This window comes from Alosa sapidissima, chromosome 5 (assembly GCF_018492685.1).
Source record: "Alosa sapidissima isolate fAloSap1 chromosome 5, fAloSap1.pri, whole genome shotgun sequence".
Lineage (NCBI taxonomy): Eukaryota > Metazoa > Chordata > Actinopteri > Clupeiformes > Clupeidae > Alosa > Alosa sapidissima.
In genome coordinates, this window is record NC_055961.1 from 32,141,673 (window position 1) to 32,164,321 (window position 22,649).

The 22,649-nt window shown below is 42.8% G+C and overlaps 2 protein-coding genes across 4 annotated transcripts; both read right to left on the reverse strand.

The window, feature by feature from the left end:
• Positions 1–9,563, reverse strand: ruvbl2 (RuvB-like AAA ATPase 2). Its single transcript, XM_042093645.1, has 15 exons — positions 9,345–9,563; positions 8,662–8,716; positions 8,478–8,533; positions 8,238–8,379; positions 7,833–7,962; positions 5,014–5,080; positions 4,471–4,577; positions 4,057–4,150; positions 3,613–3,736; positions 3,393–3,487; positions 2,586–2,704; positions 1,865–1,984; positions 1,017–1,146; positions 751–865; positions 1–508 (listed from the first exon to the last, which is right to left on the reverse strand). The coding sequence occupies exons 1-15, from the start codon at positions 9,354–9,356 to the stop codon at positions 483–485; spliced, it is 1,392 nt and encodes a 463-aa protein (XP_041949579.1). The 5' UTR covers positions 9,357–9,563; the 3' UTR covers positions 1–482.
• Positions 9,564–11,219: 1,656 nt separating this feature from the next.
• ftr83 (finTRIM family, member 83) lies at positions 11,220–16,940 on the reverse strand. Of its 3 annotated transcripts, none has more exons than XM_042091760.1 (8): positions 16,261–16,939; positions 15,503–15,598; positions 14,969–15,202; positions 14,175–14,334; positions 13,972–14,031; positions 13,278–13,343; positions 12,484–12,569; positions 11,814–12,067 (listed from the first exon to the last, which is right to left on the reverse strand). In XM_042091760.1, exons 1-7 carry the CDS (start codon positions 16,855–16,857, stop codon positions 12,514–12,516), a joined length of 1,269 nt encoding a protein of 422 aa, XP_041947694.1. In that variant the 5' UTR covers positions 16,858–16,939; the 3' UTR covers positions 11,814–12,067; positions 12,484–12,513. The 3 variants fall into 3 exon arrangements, with proteins under 3 accessions (XP_041947693.1, XP_041947694.1, XP_041947695.1); XM_042091761.1 differs by having other exon boundaries at positions 11,931–12,067; positions 12,480–12,569; XM_042091759.1 differs by lacking the exon at positions 12,484–12,569 and having other exon boundaries at positions 11,220–12,067; positions 16,261–16,940.
• Between the last annotated feature and the right edge of the window lie 5,709 nt (positions 16,941–22,649).

The following is a 22,649-nucleotide window of genomic DNA, read 5'->3' on the forward strand; positions in this document are numbered from 1 at the left end:
TAAGGTGGTATCATTTTTATTTTATTTTCATAGCAGAAATTGTTACCACAAAGCTTTGTAAAAAAAAACTCAGGTGGTGCTGAATAACCAGGTGGTCTTAGTCTAGAGAAATCTGAGAGCAGTAATATGGCATTATTCAGCTCTTAATTACAATGTTTGGAATATGACCATACTGGAATACAACAGCTAACACACATTTGATTTGGATTCTTCTCTGCACTACCAAGAATTGCATGTTGGTGAATGCCACATTACAGCTCTCTCAACACTGCTGTCACTGCAAAGATTCCTCCACAGAAAACCAACGCAACAAAGATCACAGGACCTTAGTACAGTGGACTAGTGGAGCAGTACACTCCACTAGCTTTCATAAAAAAAAAAAAAGTTAATTTAAAAAAATAAACAGCAACATTCACATGGGAAAAAAGACAAAACGTAGGTCACAGACAGACAACAAAAAAGGGGCCGTAACATTAGGGTCATTACGAGGTCTCCATCTGGGCAGATTCTGAAAAACAGTAAAAAAAAAAAAAGTTTCTTCTCAACATTTCTCATCCTATTAGTAGAAATGCTTAATGTTTAATTACATAAAGTAGGGAAAATGTTCCTTCATTCATTAAATAAAAAAGGTGAGTAGGAAGTCTGAATAACTGAATAACAGACGTATGTTAACATCAGGTGTAAAACACTAAACTTGCCTGAATAAGGGGTGTACGTTAATATCAGGCGTAAAACACTAGACACACTCACGTGTTTCGTTGAAGAGGAATGAGTCCTGGTACTCCTTCATGTACTGGGAGGAGCGCGCCTCGTCCAGGAACAGAGAGTACACACGCTTGATGTCCTCCACCTGCACCTCAGTGCCCTGCACACGGACCGGACAGGAGAGCGCAGGTAAACAGGTGCTGCTTACAACAAGCCCAGGTATGCAGCTTCCATGTTGGACACATTATGCTAATAAACGTTGCGTGGATGCGTGTGTGTGTGTGTGTGTGTGTGTGTGTCGGTTCTCTCACCTTGCGCTTGCGGCAGACGAGGCCGGCGGTGCTGATGAGCTGGATGGCGTAGCGCAGCGACGTCTCCATTCCGATGCGCGTCAGGACGGTGTGGGCCTCCTCGCTCAGCTCCACATCCTCCTCCTCACACCTGCGCGCACACACACACACACACACACACACACACACACACACAACACAGTTGATACAACCAGAGACTTACACCAACAGGCAGGGGCAAACTGGGACACTACATATTATTTCAGGCTCCAGCGGCGCCCTGTCGATGGGAGAGCAACTCAACTTGGCCTGGCTCCTATTTTGGGGGGAAATCCAGGGCTACTTAAAACAGGTCACGGTCACTCATCTAAACTCTTCAGTAGTCTGCTCTGTACTCATCACCTCATACCTGCCGGTCAGCTCATCACAGGTGATATCAGGGCTGTGTGGAGTGATTGCTGCTGGAGGGCGTGCCAAACAACTTCTACACACAGCCATGTCATGCCCTTTGTAAGCTCACAGCAATCAGCACGGCATCCAAACATTAGCGGCCGACCAGATATTCTCCTGATTGTTGCGATTACCACCCCGCTACTGCCACAACACATGCTATTAAAGATGGGTAATGAAGCCTGAAAAGATGATTAGTTAACAAAGCAGTGGTGTTACTTCTAACAGGAAGAATATATATAATAGCTTAAATAGTACTATATTGGGTAACCACAGAATGCACATGTGAACTCTGGACACCATATTATGCAAATATCCAATTTGTAAACTGTGAAGCCCTCTGGCTTTGACCCCATTCTAGTCAAGACCATCATTTGCAATGGCAGGTAACTCATCCAGCTTGTTCTCGATTGTCTCACCTGATCTTGAGAATCTGTCGCGTCTCTTTCTCGGTGTAAGGTGAGGTGGCGATGATCAGAAGTCTGTCCAGCAAGTCGATGGGGATCCCATGAGGACTCTGGTAGTTTGTGCCACGAATACTGTGAGGATGCACACCACACACACATTTGAACAAGTCATCAAGAGAATAGGTTTGTGTGCTTTCTACTAGAGAGCACGTGAACATATCCAGCAACAGAATGAGAGCTGAAGGATCATGTGTCCCATGCACAAACCCATCCAGGACTGAGTCTCCCAGAAGTGCCATGGAGAAATCACCATGGAGAGAGTGTTCCAAATGATAACATGTCATAACACACAATAACTATGGTGGTTGATCAACAACACCACCTCTAGGAAACACCTGCTGTGTTATGAGGCAGGCACTGGTTGGGGCTTCGGGCTTGTAACCGGTTCGATCCCCGACCAGTAGGAACGGCTGAAGTGCCCTTGAGCAAGGCACCTAACCCTTCACTGCTCCCCGAGTGCCGCTGTAGCAGGCAGCTCACTGCTACGGGTTAGTGTGTGCTTCACCTCACTGTGTGTTCACTGTGTGCTCTGTGTGTTCACTAATTCACAGATGGGATAAATGCAGAGACCAAATTCCTTGTATACACAAGTATACTTGGCCAAGAAACCTGATTTACATTTTTCGTTTGGTAGGTGTGTGTGTATGGGGGGGGGGGGGGGGGGGGTCAGTACCGTGTGATGCCTCTGTTAGTGGCCATGATGAGCACGGGGGAGAGGTCAGTCTCCAGGGCGCGGTTCAGGAACGAGAAGCACTCCATGTCCAGCATGTGGACCTCATCTATGAAGAGCACCTGCAAACACAAGCATGGTGTTAAGACAACACTTTAGTCAAAGGTGACCTGTTCTTACTTGTAAGCGAGGCCTCCAACACCTTCTAAAACATCAAATGCAAGGACTTTTAAAGGGCTTCCCAGGCCCTATTCTCTCAAATTAAAGGAATTCTATATATTATAGACACTCAGGAATTCTGTTTTGTAGACACAGGCCTAGATTTTTTGGAATGAGAACCATCAGGCTTTACAGAAGCTTACAGAGAACAATTTAACAGAGTGATGCTTGGATGCGTGAACATTTCTCAACATTTGTCAATTGTGCTGTGCTATAGTGATGGCAGACTATGTGGTCTTTTGACTTATCTAACACAAAACAGCACATGCACAATCTCAAGCACATTCAACCACCCACATATATTTTCCAAAACATCCCAGAACTCGATCTGTTTTTCTCAAATTCAAAAATGTTGAAGGATTTCAAGGACTCATGCGTGAGAAACGTCTTAACGACCAAAACAGAAAAGAAAGACATGACAGGTGTCAAATGGCATGTCTATTGCACATCTGGAAATGTTTGGAAAAACTTGAGAATGGGTTATGACACGCACACACACACACACACACACACACACACACACACACACACACACACAATCACGGACAGACAGACAGACAGACAGACAGACAGACAGACAGAGTGGCTCACCCCTGGGATCATCTCCGCCTTCCCCTCCTCCCTCCACTCAGACACCTTGGCATTGATCTGCTCCCGCACCTCCGACTTGATCTCACCTGTGTCACCTATCGCACAGAAGAGGACGGACAAATCAGAGTGGTCAGGACCTTGACCACCGTAGACTAGCCTACAGCGTCATCACATAAGACAGGCAGGTAGTGGAAACACAAGGGAAAGACACGCGACGCACCGGAGAAGAGGGCAAGAAAGCCCTGCGTGCGGCTGTTGATGACGTCGATTTCGTGCAGGGACACTGTGTGGACCACTTCCTTCCGCTTCTGCAGCTCCCCCTCTGGGCACTGGACAAACTGGGTCTGAAAGCAGGACACCGCAAACACAGGCAGGTTGGTACGTCACACAGGAGAATAGAGAGAGCATGCACATCCCCACACACAGGTGCTGGAGCACCTTTGGAAACTTTAATACAGGTTTCAGGTGCTCAAACGAAGCAAAGGAAGAAGGTTAAGGTTCCTGAAGAACATTCCCAGGGTGTGGGCTTTCTCTTTAGTTTGGTATATTGGTCGCCCACTCACTCTCTCTCTCCCTTCCCTCCTCACACAACACAACACACACACACACACACACACACACACACACACACAAAACACACATACACACACAGTTCTGAGGTTACCTGAGCACTCATAGCATCGTAATCTCTAGCTCTGGTGAAAGAACGTCCCAGCTTACTGATTTTCCCAGTGGCTTTGTCAATGGTGATGACATCTCTGCAGTTAGACAAAAGAGAAAGCAGTGAGTTTAAAACATTATGCTATGGGCATAGAACAAATAACTATAAAACTAACTATAAAATATGGAAAACATAAATAAATCATACCGAAACAGACAGAAGCATCACAAATCTATGAGGTGAAGCATCACAAGTCTAATGTTATCAGAAGAGAAAACTAATATTCTTTGAGGGAAGTTTTAAAGATACAAACCTATAGTTATGTTCAAGAAATTCTATCCCCCTTGAAGTACTGTATGTAAACATGTGGTTGTAATGGTTCAATCTGTTACCAAAGTCAAGTCAACACCAACTCACCCAGCAGTGACACGCTCCTTAGTCAGACTCTCGATCATTTTGCTTCCAAGGTCATAAATGGTCTCCATCTCAGTGGTCTTCAGAGTGAGTTTGCCCACCTTGGCCCCCTTTTAGAGAACACGAGATGCAGACAGGTCAAATAAATCAGATAACGAAATAAGAGCTGTTCTCTCCTATTTCAATCGCACTGGTATGGATGGCTCTGAGCCTTTTCCCACAAAGCCCATTATTCAAGGCCATTTATCAATTTAACATGACCTACAAATACAACTGTCAGAGTGTTCTTCCTATCCTTGTCAAAAAAAAACGTATTTCCCTAACATCTTAAATAACTTTCACGACTTCAAAAAAATGACTGCTATTATGCAGCAGCAGATATGGAGCATTGTCTGCCTGAAAACTCTCAGCCTTGCATTCACAGACCCTCACTGGCCTACTTCCATGATGAATTCATTGACTGATTGTGTCAAGCCCTCTTGGTAGAGTCAGCTGAATTTATGATACACAGCACCCAACCATTGTACTGCCTGGCAGTGCACTTACAGTCCCTGTGGCTGGTCTGTCAATCTGGATCTCCACCACTTCTCCCTCAATGATTTCGGTCTCCTCCCTGCAATGTCAAACACAGACACACACACACACACCCATAAGATACTAAACATCATGCTATTATGCAAACCTGCTGAAGCCATAAGAATGGTGCCAATTTGTTATATTTGGTTGTGTTCAAATGTACAGCATGTGTCTGTTGGTTTAAATGCCATAAGACGGTTGAAACAAAGAAACACAAAGGACAGAAAGGACAAACATCATGGTAACCCTGTTAAATCATCATCATGGTAAACCTGTTAAATCATCATCATGGTAAACCCTGTTAAATCATCATCATGGTAAACCCTGTTAAATCATCATCATGGTAAACCCTGTTAAATCATCATCATGGTAAACCCTGTTAAATCATCATCATGGTAAACCCTGTTAAATCATCATCATGGTAAACCCTGTTAAATCATCATCATGGTAAACCCTGTTAAATCATCATCATCATGGTAAACCCTGTTAAATCATCATCATGGTAAACCCTGTTAAATCATCATCATGGTCATGGTAAACCCTGTTAAATCATCATCATTGTAAAGCCTGATTCAGACTGCAAGCGACTAGCGAGAGAAAGCAATGTGTAATGTTAAGGTAATTAAATGATTACAGGTGAAATAAGCACTGGCGACGGAAAATGTGGCGCAACAAAGTTAACAAGCATTTAATGTTTGACATCAGAAAGTGGGTCATTACACTCCAACTTAGTGAGTCCTGTCATGTCAGCTTTTCATGAGAAATGTCTGTCTACATTTGTCTGCTTATTACAGAAGCTGGGAAAAATCGTAAACCTGTAGCAATCATATGTAAATGATATTGTGGCAAGTGTATAGTAAATCATCATCTTGTGTTGTCTTGGGTGCATGTCTAGCTGCAGCTAGATCTATTGGTCTGGTTTTGCAGATCAGACTACACCTGCTTAAACCTGACGTTGAAGAGAACTGGAGCACTGGTTACAAGCTGGTAAATAAACATTTGAAACTTTATGGCAGAGTATTCATATCTGACTGAATGGAGATCGGAGATCGTGAATCAGTCACTCAGGCTAATTTGGGGTTCCAGGATAATATCTCTGTGTTTAGAACATCCACTCAATCATATGCATTATTATATGCAATTAATGCATTACATAGTATATAAGTATTTGATGGTTACCGTATCTAAGGTCATCTAAGATCCTTCAAATTTCCACTGAATTTCAACTTTTTTCTATTAAATAAAGTAGTCACAGTTCACAGAATTACAAAATGACTCAATTTCCTGTCTGGTACTAATTTCACACTTATGACAGAAAAAAAAAATAGGTTGACAGTTGATCAACCCAATCAAACGTGACAAAACTGGAGAATAAGTGCATTTGTTTGTATTGACGCTAAAGCGATTCTGTCCATCGTTTTTGCGCAAATTAAAACAGAAATACACCAAATGGTAAATAAAACGTTCACATGTGATGACGTCTTAGATCAGTTATTCATCTATTCTAATTCTGAAGGAGAATATATGACTTTTGGAGAGGACATTGATCATCTATTATAGTCATGGTGCGTCTGACTGGAGGTGCGTCTTTGCATTTACACTACAGTGTCCACTAAGCATACAATGTTTATTTCGACCCTTTGTACAAATAGTAAAAATAGGGCTCTGAAGAACTACAAAGTCACCCGAGATAGGAATAGATTTATTAGCCTACTTTATTTTGGGATTTAGTAGGCTTTGTGGTTATAGTAATTATTTACTTATGTTGGTTTACATTGGACTGTTTTCCTGTTCATTTGTTATATGGATGAAATGACAAAAAAGGAAAAACATCCAGAATTTACTGAAAGGTGCATAATTTGTTGTGGTTGCCATCCAGTGACATCATAACATGCAAATTAGATGAGTAAATCTACCCCCTTCATAAACTTTTAATCATACTCAATGATTTTCATATTTACAGTAGGACTTTATCTCTGACCACTTTCAAGCCATGGCCTTTTGAAATGTAGACATCAAAATCCAGCGTTGTTGTTCTTTAAACTCTGGCGCCTAATGGTCTTTATTTTAAATGTAACCAAGATCCACGCACAGCCTGGTTAGGTGCAGGTAGATTGCAGGAACATACTTAAATAGCAAAAAATAAGATTGATCTACCGCACACTGTTGACGTTTACTCGATTTTATTCAGAGCGAACAACGCGTTTCGCATACAGCGTCCTCAGGTTCACTCAGGTGTCAGGTCTTTATTTTATTTAAGTAACACTCTGTTGGCCCCAACCGTGGCGCAACTGGCTGGGGCACCTGCACCCTACGCCGGCGACCCGGGTTCGATCGCCACCCCTTGGTCCTTTCTGGATCCCACCCCGACTCTCTCTCCCATTCACTTTCTGTCATTCTCCACTATCCTATCCGCAATAAAGGCATAAAAGCCCCCCCCCCAAAAAAAAAAAGTAACACTCTGTTGCCTTCTTGTACATCTCGTCGTTGTGAAGGAGCTCACATTTGCTTACATCACGGTCCATTTGTTTTCTTATCTCCTCTTGACGCTAACTACTTTCTCATTAGCAATCGCTGTACCTTCAATCGCTGTACCTTCCTTTAGTGTACCAGGAAAATGCCCGTTGCTACCCAAACGTGACGTAGTCACCCGAGCTCTATAGGTTAGCTGGTATGGAATGTGGATTATGGTTTTAAGCTGAAGACCTACTCTCATGTCACAGGGCCACTGTGACAGAATAAGAGAACATAGACTCTCTTCAGAGAACAGGACGATGCCACCTACTTACTTGATTCGGACTCCGATGGCTTTGCGGAAAGCCTGAGTGAGTGCCTCGGTCTTGCTCATCTCCAGGGAGAAGAGCTCACTCCCAGCCATGGAGGTGAAGGGGGTATCCGGGCCAAGAGACTGGGCAAGACCTAAACAAGGGATGCAAATCCAAGTGGTAAAACAAAGGTTTGTCTTTGTTACAGCAAATGTAAAATGGCCAAAGAAATGCAGATTAATTTGTTTACTACATTTCAAAATATAGTAAAAACTAAAAAAAAATTGAGCTTATATTTAATTTATGGGAGGTAGGCTGAGACTGAATACTTCGGAGCAAATGTGCATGGTTTCATGGTCAAAATGCCCAAATGTGGAAATACACTTTCAGTGAATTTAAATCTAAAGACTCTGGGATGTGACATCTCACCCATGGCAATGGCAGTCTTTCCTGTGCCAGGCTGCCCAGCGATGAGAACGGCACGCCCTGCAATATGTCCATCTCTGATCATCTCCAGAATCAGACCAGCAGCGCGTCTTGCTGCCAACTGCCCAACCATTCCCTGAGACACCTGCAACAGAAAAGGGGGCAAACTTGTGTTGAATATTATAGCAACTCAAACATAGCAAAAGCAAATTAAGAGGGATAAGACCATTAACAGTTTCTGACCTGTCTTGCTTCCAATGCATCATCTATTCCAAGACCCCGGATGTGTGAGTGTGCTCCTGATGAAAGGAATGACAAAAAGTTCAGGACACTTACAACATAAACAATAACTATGTTTGGTCAATAACAAAGGCCATAGTCTCGAACGTTATACAATAGCAGGTTTGATGGTATGCCAAAATCTTACCAATTCTCTCTATCCTGGTTATGTCACGGATCTCCGGGACCTTTGTGGTGGCCATCTGTTGTTAGAGAGACACCAAATAACATTAAAGATGTTAAATAAAATAGTTCTTCAGGAGGATAATGATGGAATGTGTCAACACAGGAATATTGTACTGAAGAGCTAGGTAGGTAGCATCATGAATGGCACTCATAATATGACCAAAGAAAATGGTTTATTTACAGTAACCTTCGTCAAAATAACAAAACACAACAGTTTGTCAGTAAGTTAGGCTAACGTCACAGAGAAGGGGACGGGGTTAACGCACTATGGGTGTTGTTCGCTAACATTACTGACAGCTAACTTTAAAGTTCCTTAAGAAGATTTGGTTGCAACCGATAGCAACCTACCAATTGGCTTAAAAACTACGTTATTAAAAGACAAACTGAGACATTAACATTAAGAGTTGAAGACATCATCTTGCACTTTACAGTAACGTTACAGTGAGCGAGCTAGGCTAATAGGCTAACGGTTAGCTTATGCTAACGTTATCGGTTAATTACTGATCAGCATTTAAGTGCAGGTTCAAACACTCTATTGACATTTAAAGTACTTTCATAATAATGCACTTATACAACTTTGAAAGACGAGGAGGATGGGGTACAACACAGCTCTGAGAAAAGTAATTGTTAAACTGGGAGATTCACCTGTGCGGTCATCTTCAGTCAAATGCGGCGGCTGTTTCAATGAGTACGCTCAAACAAATCGTCCGTGTTTGCACAAAGCCCTGTAGAGACTGTTCCGAAACATCTTGAATAGTGGGTAAGGCTTGGGTCGTCAAATTTGAATCAAATGTCGTTTCACTGTAAGTAATTTGGTACGGTGCAATATGTTAAATAAGTCAGATAGTATGGCAGACAGAGGTCGCAGCAGAACTTCTTTTGTTTTGTGCTAGTCTTTTGCTACAAGGGACACAACATCAGGGCTGGAGCTGTCACCCACAACATGCAAATGTATTTCATCCATAGACTACCACTGGATGGCAGTCTGTACTCGTGGCTCTGGCAGAGGTATGATTTGTTTTTGGTCCACTCAACTGTCAATAGTAGGCCCTAGGGTAGACTATGATCGCCCTGGGGTTGGCCCACCTCTGATGTTTTTTGATATCCAATCTAGGTCATCTGCCCATGGAAATGCCACTTCTCCAGTGATGGTAAGTTCATATTGATTCTCGGCTACCACCATTGTGCACTTAACCCCGAGCTGTTTCAGAGCGACTGGAAGTGACCCTGTTGACAGGGTTTAGATAAAAGTGTCAGCCAAATAAATAGATATAAAGATATTGAGTCAAGAATTGTTGGCCATTACATTTGTAAAGCAACCTGCAGTTTAGGATATCCAATATAGAAACCCATATTCATTGTAGCCTAGGCTACAATTCATGTCAACTTCTTTTTCTTTGATGGTAGGCCTACCCTACATATATGTCAGTATAAGGTAAATATAATATTATAACAAGCCAATGGGGTTAGCCCCTTTTGTTCACAGTTTGGCCTTCACATATTCTTCCTGCACCAATAGCCCTAGGCCTACTGGTGTTTTTGTATAGTATAGTAGCTTTGAAGTAAGTTGAATATTATTATTCCTTCATTTCCCTGCTTTAACAAATTTGGATTTGCTCCGCGGTCTGGTGTCAATTAAGCATGATCAGCTTCATAAGATAGCCTACATGATGACTAGCTCGATAAGACTGGCCAGCATGTCACACGAGCATGAGCTGGTATCAAACCATCTTAGACCTAAAGATAAAAAAGCTACCAGCATACGCTGATTTTCAACTCGTTTTTTGTCCCAACAGATGTCTATGCAAGACCAGCTTGCTTCAGAAAATAACACCTACAAAAATTGTGTTCATTCATTCACTAAAGCAGCCCATTCTAATGAGTAGGCCTACAACTCAGGTAAACCAGCTAATTAGTTTTCCACCTCTGATGGAAGCGGCATTTTCCTTTGGGGTAGAGTTGCTGAACTTGCAACATAATTTGTGGTAGTACAGTGGTATGCAAGATGAATGGATTCCATGCATAGCTACACTGATTTAGAATACCATCTGAGATCAGTTGCATTGTCTTTTTTTTAATCAGGGCAGCAGTTTTCAGATTATATTATGTGTTTACATAATTGCAAAAGGGTTCTCCAATGTATTCTCAGTTAGCCTTTTAAAATTATATCAGATTAGTAAACAGAATGTGCCTTTGGGACATTGGATGAATGGCTGCTGATAATGGGGAATGTAGATATTGCATGAAGATCAGCCATTTCTTTCTACAAGTCAAGAACCCTTTTACAATTATGTAAGCACATAACGTAATCAAAAAACTGCTGCCCTGATTAAAAAACAATGCAACTGATCTCAGCTGGTATTCTGTCTATAATGGAGTGGAATGGAAATGCCTAGCCCCAAACTTTTGACCGGTAGTGTAAGTTATCCCTTATTTCCCTATAAGACAATGCTAGACAGAATGTTTGTTCTAATACGATGTACAGCGTAGCCTATATTGAATATAAATATGAAACAATGCTTTATATTTAAACAAGTAACTTTATTAAAGTAATATGCACATGTACATGGCTGCCATTTTCACAAGTTCACTTTATTTGTTCTTCATATAATCTATTCACAGGATTAAAATATCAACATACGATTAAATAAAAATCTAGATCATTTTATTTTCTGACCACAAACAATAGATCAGATATTTCAATAAGAAGTATGTATCACTGTGTTAGTAACTTACTTCACAAATAATATGCATTTGTTTTACCAAAAACAAAAAAATACAAATGATACAATTGATTTATAATCAAATCAAATTAATTTCACATATAATAAAGTAACTGTTTATTTACAGTTGACATAGTGTTATTGCTGACTCATACCAGACCCAGAAACCAGGGTAAACGGGTTCACTGAAGGTGGCCTTGAACTGATAGATAAGCGCCATGGACTCTGTATTGTAAAAGGAGAGGGTTCCTCCAGAGTGGTCGAGGAAGACCCCGATGCGGGCGCAGTAGGGCGCGTTGATCTCGTTCTGCTCTTTGCCGTGGCGGGCCGAGTAGCTGGAGTCTGAGCAGAAGAGGCTCCAGGACTTGCGGTTGTAACCGATGCGGGCGGAGTCGCCGTAGCCCGTCCGCTTAATGCCTTTGAAGGTGACCCCGATGGAGGCGCCCTCTCCACTCCAGTCCACCTCCCAGTAGTACGCACCGCCAGACAGGGCCTCCTTACAGAGCACCTGAGGCAGGCAGTCAAACCGGGAAGCACTGTCACTGTACGCCTGGGGGTCTCTCTTCAGAGTGGCCTTCCTGTTCCCCCGTGACAGGTAGAGTTGTCTGTAGGCCGTGCTTGAGTCCAGTGTGAGCTGACAGGCATCTGTTAGAGGATGAGAGAAAACAAAGGTAGAGAGAAATTAGATTATTTTGCTTCTCAACAGGAACGTTCCCGTTCCATTAGTGTAAACATCCACACCCACAGCTTGCTTAGGCCACTGGACATTTTTAAAGCTCAGGTAAGAAACTCCACAAACCATAATAACCAATAACCAAAACCACCAGGGCAACTCTAAATCCGTCCTCCAGCCACCAAATCCAACAGACAAAACTGAAAGGCCACAAACTGTCATTTGGCCTGTCATAAGACTTTATGCAACGTTCAATGCTTTGGCCAAATGACTGCTGCAACCTCAAAGTTTTCACGGGAAGAGACTCAGAAAACAGAGAGACTATAACCCTTGGGAGTGGACTAGCAGACAACGACAGCAGACAACAACAACTGTGAGTGTCACCTGCCTATCAGATGGGTCTGTCCACTTCTGCAGGTCAAAGTTGGTTGGACATTTTCAGTTGTCCCGAGGATTGACGAGAGCGTCTCTGATCTAGAAGGCCGGGATTGTCAAAAACAAGCTTGAATCTGACAATGTGTCTACATGCCCACAGTACTTATGGATGAGTTCAACGCTTACTTTCTAAGTTAAAAATCTATATGGTCTAGTGTATGTACCGTATGTAGATACATACAAATCAGGCTGTATTCTAATTGACTGACTAAAATGCTGGCAGTGGTTCAGCATTCCAAAAATTGTTGAAGTAATTAGAGTCTAGTGAATACAATAACTAATAGCCAACATGAAATATGATGGAATTACCAGACAATCGTGTGGTTTCTTCATTTTGCTTAAGTTATGGGAAGGTCCTCCCTGCCTAAATATGCATACTCTCCCACTCAACCAACAGAGCTAGCATGCTCAGTAACTTACGCACACCCAGTTGGCTATCTAAGGAATGCTGCAGGGCCACTCCCTCCTAACATCTGCTCCTAGATGGACAGAAACTGCTGTCCTCTTTGTCTTTTTTGACACATTTCAATCGAAAAAAGAATTTGGGGCTTGGTCAATCCACACCTTAAAACTCAAACTCTTCCATAAACTCAACAGCACACCACAGAATTCATCCTTGTCATTATTGTAACCATTGTTTCGCTGAACTTTGACCCTGACCAAAGGGCGCTCATAAATCACATCATGGCTGGAGGTGTGTGAGATAGAGATCTCACAGGCTACACTTTTAAAAACACATTTACTCACACTGCAGAAACTCATCTCTGCTCCGAGGCTGCTGGCTTGGGCTCTTGTACATTTGAACTTCATCAGCTAAGACAAGAAATGAGAAGATAATTAGGCAACGAAGACAGAATTTTCAGTGCATTATGAACTGCAAGAACCATCCCTATTATTATAAACAATGGAGTTCTGAACATAAAACATGAATGAAGATTTAAACTACTTAAATTCTTATGGTGTAACCATAGTGACAGTCTTAATTACATTATTTAATGGAAACAAAAATAATCAATGACACAGGCTTCTAGGGTTGTGAAATGCAGAGTAAGATGCTGCCTGCCAGTTGGCTGTCTCCAGCAGTGCAGATATGAATGCCTCTTGAGCAACTGACAAACAGCAGGCATCCTTTAGATGTGCCAACCAGTTTCAAAATGTCTCCTAATTGCTTAACTCAGGAGACGGGCGTCATTTAGAAAGAGGCTAGTTCAAATTGAAAAACAACAACTTGAAAATGGTTCCTAACGTATGTGGATAACTGGATGAATATCAGTACACAAAAGGTGATATTATGGTGGAGGAACGGCAGACACTGCCTAGCAACCACTCAAGAATGTTTTGAATCTGGCACCCGCGTTTCAGAAAAGCCAGTCCAACATTCAATCCAGCTCCACAATGAAAATCAGGGGAGGTCACCCATTTTAATCTCCATGAGACTTACATTTCATTGTCCTCCTTTTCTTGCCTCGCTCCTCCAGCTGACAGAATGGCATTTTATTCACTGAAATGGAAAACAATTAAGAGTCAGTAATAAGCCTTTATATAGTAAAACAACTGTAAAAATGTCAAAATACATAAAGTAGTCTCAGTCAGTCCAGCTCCAGAAAACAGCAATGGATATATGAGAGTACCGGTCAGCCTTACCTGTCTTGGCCACTTTGACCAGCTCCTCATTGCTGAACTCATGCAGGTGCTGCTTCATCTCGGACACGGCCTTGGTGACGGAGCCGAATGAGAAGTAGGGGTTCACACTGACACTGGGCAGCTCCTCCGCATCAGTCTGGGCGATGAGCATGTGGTAGCTCTGCACCAGCAAAGAAGGACACAGCATTTAATGAAACTGGACGGAAAAATGACCTGCGCATATTTGCTATCGTCTCCTGTTATGAGTCTTAATCCAATTTAGAGAAGGAGACAAGAAAAGCGCAACACTGCTTGCTCCATTGTGCAACCAATTTAATGATAATTCATTATCATTAATGGGTCTTTAAGGAGCCTTGAGTCTTAATGCAAACATAAGTCAGTCACAGAGTTAGTTAAAGGAACCAGATGTAAGATTGTGGCCAAAACTGGTACTGCAATCACTTTCAAATTACTTTAGAGCGGTGTATGCCCTCCCCCTCCCCCCTGACTCGAGGTTGCCAACCCGGATGCCGAAACACTACTGACTTTGGGATTAGTAGATAGGTGGAGGGTGGCGCATCAGGCCAAAACACAACATCAACATCAGTTGAGGGCTGCAACTTCACTTTTTAAATGACAATATCCTGGCCGGACTACTGTTGTCAGTGATATAAGTATTGAACATGATTTCTTAATGTTTAGTGACATATCAGGGCCATTTTATCATTAATTGAAATACATTTCTTACATATGGTTCCTTTAAGTCAGTTCAACTGTAATGTTTGTGTTGGTTGGTGCACAGGAGGGTCAGTAACCTGGATGAAATGGATGTGGTCCTCGGTGCGTGACAGCGCGGTCAGCTCGTTGTCCCTCCTCTTCAGGTCCGTAATCTCGTGGGTGAGCCTGTCCATGTGGCCCTCAGCGTTGCTGAGCGCCGCCTTCTTATTGGACGTAATGAGCTTGCTCATTTCCTGTTGCATCCTCTCAATGGAGCGCAGCATGTCCCCAAAGAGCTTCTCGCTTTCCTGCAGGGCCCGCTGGGCTGAGTGCTGCACGGAGGAGGGGGGGATGAGGACATGGAGTTAGTACAGGAGAATTTCCGGCCATTGTAGTGCACAACAAGTAGAAGAGCTTTTGAAGGGAATTCTATTTTGGCCTGCTTGTGAGCTTCCTTCATAATAACTCTTCAAATACTTTTCTATTATTTTACTGGAGGTATGTGGGAAAAATCGCTCAGTGAAATATTGGAGTGCAAATCAGTATGACACGTTAAATATATAAATATTTAATACGTTTTTAAGTATTAATATGTATTTAATCATGTTCATTTCTGTGCATGTCCTTGTTACCTTAAGAGAGTCCACAGCCTGCTTGAGCTCATCCATCTGCTTCACCCGGTCGTGAATCTTCTCCTGGATTTCTGCCTGCGTGGCACCTAGACGTTGCTGTGGGGATTACCACAAACAATCGTGAGTGGCATGTTTTTGTTGAGCTGTCACAAGAGCTGTTACAGTGATGAAAACAAGCAGGCTCAGAACTAGAGGAGCTGGTGTCCTCTCGTCAGCATGGTAAGGCTAAGATATCCCAGAGATATATCCTGCTGTTAAAAAAGAGTTTTATACTGTATCTACAAGTCTGCGTTTTGAAACACAATGTCAAATGTGTAGCAGACCAAGGGTATTGGAGCTGTAGATTATGTGTTGCAACAGTGCAAATGCTATCTAGTTTCAAGTGCATTCTGGACCACACACATCTATTAACGTCTTAACCTTTCTGGGTGGGGCCTACTGATAGTAAGGCATGTTTGTTCTACGGGCTTGGCCGATACTATGGTTACCAATCCATCTGAGTCTAACAGGAAGTTCTCTTAAGCTTTACTCACACTATTTAGTCGTTACTGTAAGAGGAGGGGGTTTATGTTTGTTCTTCATCTTAAGTGGACCGAAAGCCGATAGGGCATAGTGCCATGAGATAGCCAGGTTCATAAAACTACAATAAATAACCAGAACTACTCCAAGAAGAATACCACGTTAATCATTAGCATGGACAGACATGTAAATAAGATCCAAATTATTGACAAAACCAGCGAGCTGTGAACGTGTCCTACCTGCATATCTGCTCTCTCCTGCTCGGCGGACACCATGTCGTGGCCCTTGTGTTCCTTGACCGTGCACAGCACACAGATGCACATCTGGTCAGTGCGGCAGTAGAGCTCCAGCCCCTTCTGATGCTGCGGGCAGATCTGGCGGTCCAGGTGACCGATCTCGTCCACCAGCTTGTGCCTCTTGAAGGCGGCGTTCTCGTGGTGGGGCTTCAGGTGCTTCTCGCAGTACGACGCCAGGCACATGAGGCAGGACTTAACGGCCTTCAGCTTGCGGCCGATGCAAATGTCGCAGCCCACGTCGCGGGAGCCGGCGTAGTTGTAATCCGGGGATGGCGGGGCCGGGGGCGAAGGCTCGGTGGCCTGGTAGCTGGACATGGAATGGCGCGAGGAGGAGTGGGAGTTTGAGGAGTGGAGGCGTCGCGGCGTGGGCCTCTTGTTGTACGTGACCCGGCACTGGGGACACATGTAGGTGCCCGTGTGTTCAGCATGGTCCCAGTAGGTCTTCAGGCAGATGGAGCAGAAGATGTGTCCACATGGGATGGACACAGGGTCCCGCAGGTCCTCCTTGCACAAGTGACAGATATCCTGGTCGGCCGACATCTATTGATTTTGTGGTGGCAATCTGGGTCAGTGAACGGTCAGCAGGTTGTGGTTTGCTTGAATCGTTATAAGTCGAGTGAGCGGCAGGTGACACCGCCTGCAGTTATATAGACTTCACAGGGAGGGACGCTAAACAGGTTAAGCAGAAACTAGTCAACGACAGGGAGGGAGGGGAGGGCACGGAGGTGTGGCTATGGCACTGGAGGTGAGTGAGAGAGAGGAAAATGACAGCCAGCGTGAGTGAGTGCAAATATGGCAGCACAAAAGAATGAATGAAATGTGTGATCTCAGGACACAACTTTGTTTTGACAATTTAGTCGTTGAACAAGAGGACAGAGCTCCGAGCTGGATCCATGAGAAAAACAAAGAGTGGATGGCAGCCTTGCACAAAACAATACTGTGTTGCTATAAATATCGCTGATGTTTATGTTACAGGAACCTTCATATGCATTACATCACTTCCCATGTGATATTCTGCATTGTAAACTACAAAATACTAAAGCTCCTCTTCTACCATGTTCAGTCTCAAAGTCCATTGGAGCACAGACACAAACACAAAAACACTTAAATATCCAAATAATTATGCAAAGCATTGACGTGTCTCCTTTTACAGCCTCTGAGCTTTTAGGCATCAGGAAGATAGATTAGTGTCGGGTTTGCCATTACATTTAATTTAATTTAATGCTAGGTTCTCCTGCATGACCTTATATCCGGGGGGGCGGGGGGCGGGGGGGGGGGGGGGGGGGGGGTGCAAAAACAGAGCTCTTGCATACCAGTAGGCTGCTGTGCAGCGGGGGCATAATGATGGATGCCCACTTAGTCTCCCGCACAGCATGACCCCCTGGCACAGGAGAGCCGAGGGCAGTGTAAATTAATGGAAGGAGGAAACACTGAAAGGGCTCTTTGTATTTGAAAAAAGAGCAAAAGCACATCCAAATGAGGAATTTTTGTCCAATAACATGAAAGAATGGGGGGAAGAATTATTCAAATCTTCAATGCAAATTTCATGTGTGAGAATCCAAAGAAATGATTCTCCAGTTACTGGCAAAAGGTGAGGAATGTTTGAGGTGTGAGTTCCAGCACCTGAAGCACTCTCAGCCCTATGGTGGAGTTTTACAAGTGTTACGTTGTGAATGAGGCAGGTAAATGTTTGTTTCAATTTGGAGGCATGCATCCACTTAAGCATACTCTACTGAGCAACTGGAATTTTTAGGGAAAAAATACGTGTAGTAAATTCAAATGGGTGCTTGCAATGTCATGTAAATGGAAATAGTAAATAATCAACTTTTTAATTAGCACATTTCCCCCTCACCATTCCTGCGATTACACATTCAACTTGTGTTTGTGTGGCAGGACAGAGCGAGACTGAAACTACCCAGCTGCAAGAGACAAATAAGTGCATTTGTTTTGGTAAGAATCCAAAACCTCAAATCATGTAATACAATGGAATGGCCTTTCAATAATATCACCCTTTCTGCATGTCACTCATCAATAGATCTTTTATTCTCTCCTCATTTCCCTGTCCCCATCACAAGTTTGAAATTCTTTCTTGCCAAGATGGCTGCCAGATCTATAGTTTCACCAGTTAAAACAAAAAGTCTGGCAGGAATGTGACCAGGCCAGATAAGCCTGATAATGTCAGGTCAAAGGGGGCCTGCTGAGGAGAATTTTCCGCTGAGAGAGAGGGGGGGGGGGGGGGGGGGGAGCATCCCATCTTCACATGACTGCAAACGGTCGGCAGTGCAGTCTCTGTAAACCGTCTGTGACAGCTGCACTGGCTGACAGGATTTACGATCACATGCTGGTTTGATTTTTGAGTTGTGCACGGTGGACTGCAATTGCAAAGAGAGGCTATAGTGCTCTCTGAAACATTCTTTTCAAATGAAAGTATGTGTAGAATATGGCTTTCCACACTTAGAGTAGATTTAATGTTTTATGTTGATGCATGCGGGAACTGAAAGTAGCTGTCTATTAGCTGTTGCTGATAAAGAATGTGCTTATAGAAATTAGAAAGTGACATCATGCATTATGAAATACTGTTGTTTGTCAACACCACGTCGTAGCAGATGAATAACTGCACCCTCAGAAAGTATTTGCCAGGCCTTAAAGTTCCCAGGCACTGTGTCTGAATTCAGATGTGGGCCAGACCATTTAGGATTTGGAAATAGATAATCAGATCATTATTTTGGACGACTTCTGGTAAGTTTCTGGTGACTGCAGGCACAGAAATGTTCCTTGCGTTAAACCCTGTATTTGTGCATAAAAAACACATTAGGAATATCATACAACTACACTATGGCACACCTGGACCAAGAATTCAGGTTAATGTCTTTTTTTTTCACTGCTCTTCTTAACCATCTGACCTACATTTTAATGAGTCTATTTAATGCACCGTGGCAAAGCAGCCAGTTGGTTTTATATTTGTTTCACAGGACACTGCCATAAAACATCACAAGGTGTTCAGGTTACACAGTACATCTGACATACAAGATGAACTGTATAAAAAGCAGCCTACCTCATGTACCTGTGCTTTGGTCAATGGTTAATTTGTTCCCACCGCACCGCCACTGGTCTTTGACGAGTAGCCTTTTTCAAATACGATGTCTCTCTATTAGTATTGTATCTGAATTCAGTAGTAAACTGAACACGCAGTAGGATTATTCTGTTAGGCAGAGATCACACTTTCCTATTGATAGATAGATAGATAGATATAGCAGGTTTCCTATTGATAGATAGATAGATAGATAGATAGATAGATAGATATTGTTCTCTAATGCTAGCGTTGAACAAGCCGAGCATTGAACTTGGTTCAACTTTCAAAGCACAACGCGAGCGTATTCAATTGTCAGTTTAGGGAAACCATTTGTGTTTATTAGGAACAAGATAGAACTTATTATGGTCTGAGCGTTATGTTGTGTTGCATTGCGTTACACTGGCCAGTGTGATCCCTGCCTTAGGCCATCAGAAGCACTATGAATCTGACTCAGGTCTGGGTGGGACTGTTCTTTAAATGCACTTCAAATCCCACACACAGTTACAGTTGTGACTGTCAGCCTGCTGACAGATATGTTTTTGCCAAACAGCTGAACTTTTCCCTGTACTTCAGTATTACATGCAGTAGCTGTGCAGTCCCAACAGTGGTTTTACAGTGGCAAATGATCAAAACAAAACTAATTTATGTGGGCTTACAAGAGTGGATGGTGGTAGATACAGTATATTAGATCAAACACTAATATCAAATGATGCATGGGACCATACATATTAGTGGCACCATATTAGTGGCACCATATACCCCCCCCCCCCCCCCCCCCCCCCGACTGTTATTGTCCCTGTCTCCACAGTGGTACCTTTCATCTCACCACACCCCCTAAAATGCCTGCAGTGGTATCCAATATGTGCAGCACACGTGTGCATGCACTCACTCACACATACACACACACACACACAAATGCACGTACACACAATCTCTCTCTGTCCCGGCCAAGGCCAACAAAGGTATCCATTGTTTAAGGGAACCGCTTGTAAATACCTTGTCTCTACTCACTGACCAATCGCATGGGCACAGCCCTGCTCTTGACTTCTGCATTGAGAGAGTCCACTTATGCTCTTTCTCATGGTAACGTACCACACTCCGCCAAGCACAACACACACACACACACACACACTTTCTCTCTCTCTCTCACACACACACACACACACACACAGTCCTTCTCTCTCTCTCACACACACACACACACACACACACACACACACAGTCCTTCACCTCCACTCTGTTTAATGAAGCTTGCCCTTCGGCGGGCGGTGTGCTGCAGACGATGCAGAGCATAAAATAAGCACAGTATTACAGAGCAGAGTGGACAAAGGGTGGAGGGTTTCGGTGTCCAGTCTACAGTGTCCACTCCAACCCCTTTTAGCTCATTTTTATGGAAATGTCTGTGTCTGTGTGTTTAGCCGCGGTTGAACTCTAGCCTCTGTCAGCCCACACCCCTCATCAAGGTGGTTAATGTGTAAGTGCGGATTGGCCTGCTTCTCCGAGGCTCAAATCAAAACAGCTGAGAAAAAAGGAAGGAAGGAGAAACCAGCTTATCAGAAACCGGACCAAATATGGAGCGAGGCGAAACTCTCTACGTGGTGATGTAAGATACGAGGGGAGGCAGGACATCGGCGAGACTTGCACGACCAGTCAGAGAGCATAGGTGCTAACAGGTTTCTGTTAAAGTATGTACACTAGTGTTTCCTCATGTTTGATTTAGAAACAGATCGACATTCCAGAAATAAAGGAAGTGACTGAGCTTACAATAACTTTGGCCTCACCTTATGGAGGAGTCATCATGAATACAACTTACCCTTCTGGTTAAATGTACTATAAAATATTACAGTTGGGAAGACCCCAGAGGCTTTTCCTACAGGATTATTGGTTCATATTCAAAGAGACATCTAAATCCCTAGTCCTATAATTTTTATTAATCTAAACTGTAAATAGTGAATAGTGACAATTACACATACATAGCACCTTTTTCTGATTTCTAAAGGCCTTTACATACACTGATCTATCTCACTTGGAGATGAAACATTTAAACAAGGGCAATGGCATCCATTTAGGTTCGCTTGATCCTAACGTCCAGAAAAGGAGCATCTATAGAAATGCAAATGAGGGGGAAATGATGGCGAAACTGATAGATGCTCTGAAAAGGTTCATAATGTGTATGAGAGGTGATACTGTACTCTTCAAGCCTCTAAGGTGTGCCCTTTGTCACAACTACTACAAGTGCATTACAGGCGTGGCACATTGGATTAGGAAAAAATGCTGAATCCAACATAATAATCTGACTATCTTGACTATCTATAAATATTCAAGCTTTAAAAATGGATCTTTAAATCTATAAAGCATAAAGTTTTATTAAATTAAATAAAGTATGTAAATAGTAAATACATATTAAATTAAATACAATTATTACACTTCTATTTTTGTGCTATATCCAGGTGGTGTTACATCAACTACACTTACAACACAATGTGGAGTGACACATTACAACTAAATTGGTCTCTGATGCATTAGGGAGGTATGTGGTTTTGCTTACTACTTCATGACAATGACGGAAAAACATGTTTTGAAAGTCATATGTTTATGACACTTGATGATATTTCAATGTGTATCTGTGTTTCTTTACTTTGGCCAAAATGTTGAAACTTTTATTTCACATTTTGATCTTTGACAAAGGTCATGTATCTATGTAACTATGACAGATCCAGCCTTTCCTTTTCCACACACTTGCACTCCAAAGCTCACCAAACAAGTTAAACCAGCAACAGCAAAACGTCTCTCAGATGGTATTTACAGTCAGAACAAGCCCTACTCAGCCGGATCCCATATTTGCTGTATGTGACATGTAAATTACAATGTGCCACAGTGCATCCTGGTGGTCTCGTCAGTATAGGACATTTTAAGCACAAATAAGAATAAAAAAAGCTCCTGTTCAAGGAGACCAAGGGGCAACTGAGAAGGCAAAAGAATAACACCCTAAAATGGCAGCAAGTTTTGGACATAGGCAAATACAAAGAGGGTGATAAATACAAAGATATTTGATTGTATCTCCGACCATGATAAACAAAAGTGAAAAGCAAATGCAAACAGTGGATAATGATTAACAACACAAGGTTGCAGACTCTCTGGGTTTAACCAGTGCGAAATCGTGTTGGCTTCCAGCACACGTTTAGATAGGCTCGGCTAAGCACAGGAAAAGCCGACCCAAAAAATCTTGTTTGCATTTCATTATGCTGGCACACTTAGC

Excerpts from the sequence above, each read along its gene's own strand:
- ruvbl2 (XM_042093645.1), bottom strand. Across the intron at positions 7,963-8,237 it reads AAAGACTGCCATTGCCATGG|GTCTTGCCCAGTCTCTTGGC; the intron begins GTGAGATGTCAC and ends TCCCTTGTTTAG. Across the intron at positions 3,488-3,612 it reads CTTTCTTGCCCTCTTCTCCG|GTGACACAGGTGAGATCAAG; the intron begins GTGCGTCGCGTG and ends TCTGTGCGATAG.
- ftr83 (XM_042091759.1), bottom strand. The coding sequence starts at position 16,857 with ATGTCGGCCGACCAGGATATCTGTCACTTGTGCAAGGAGGACCTGCGG. Across the intron at positions 14,032-14,174 it reads GGTCAAAGTGGCCAAGACAG|TGAATAAAATGCCATTCTGT; the intron begins GTAAGGCTGACC and ends TTTCCATTTCAG. Across the intron at positions 12,068-13,277 it reads CAGAGATGAGTTTCTGCAGT|ATGCCTGTCAGCTCACACTG; the intron begins GTGAGTAAATGT and ends ATCCTCTAACAG.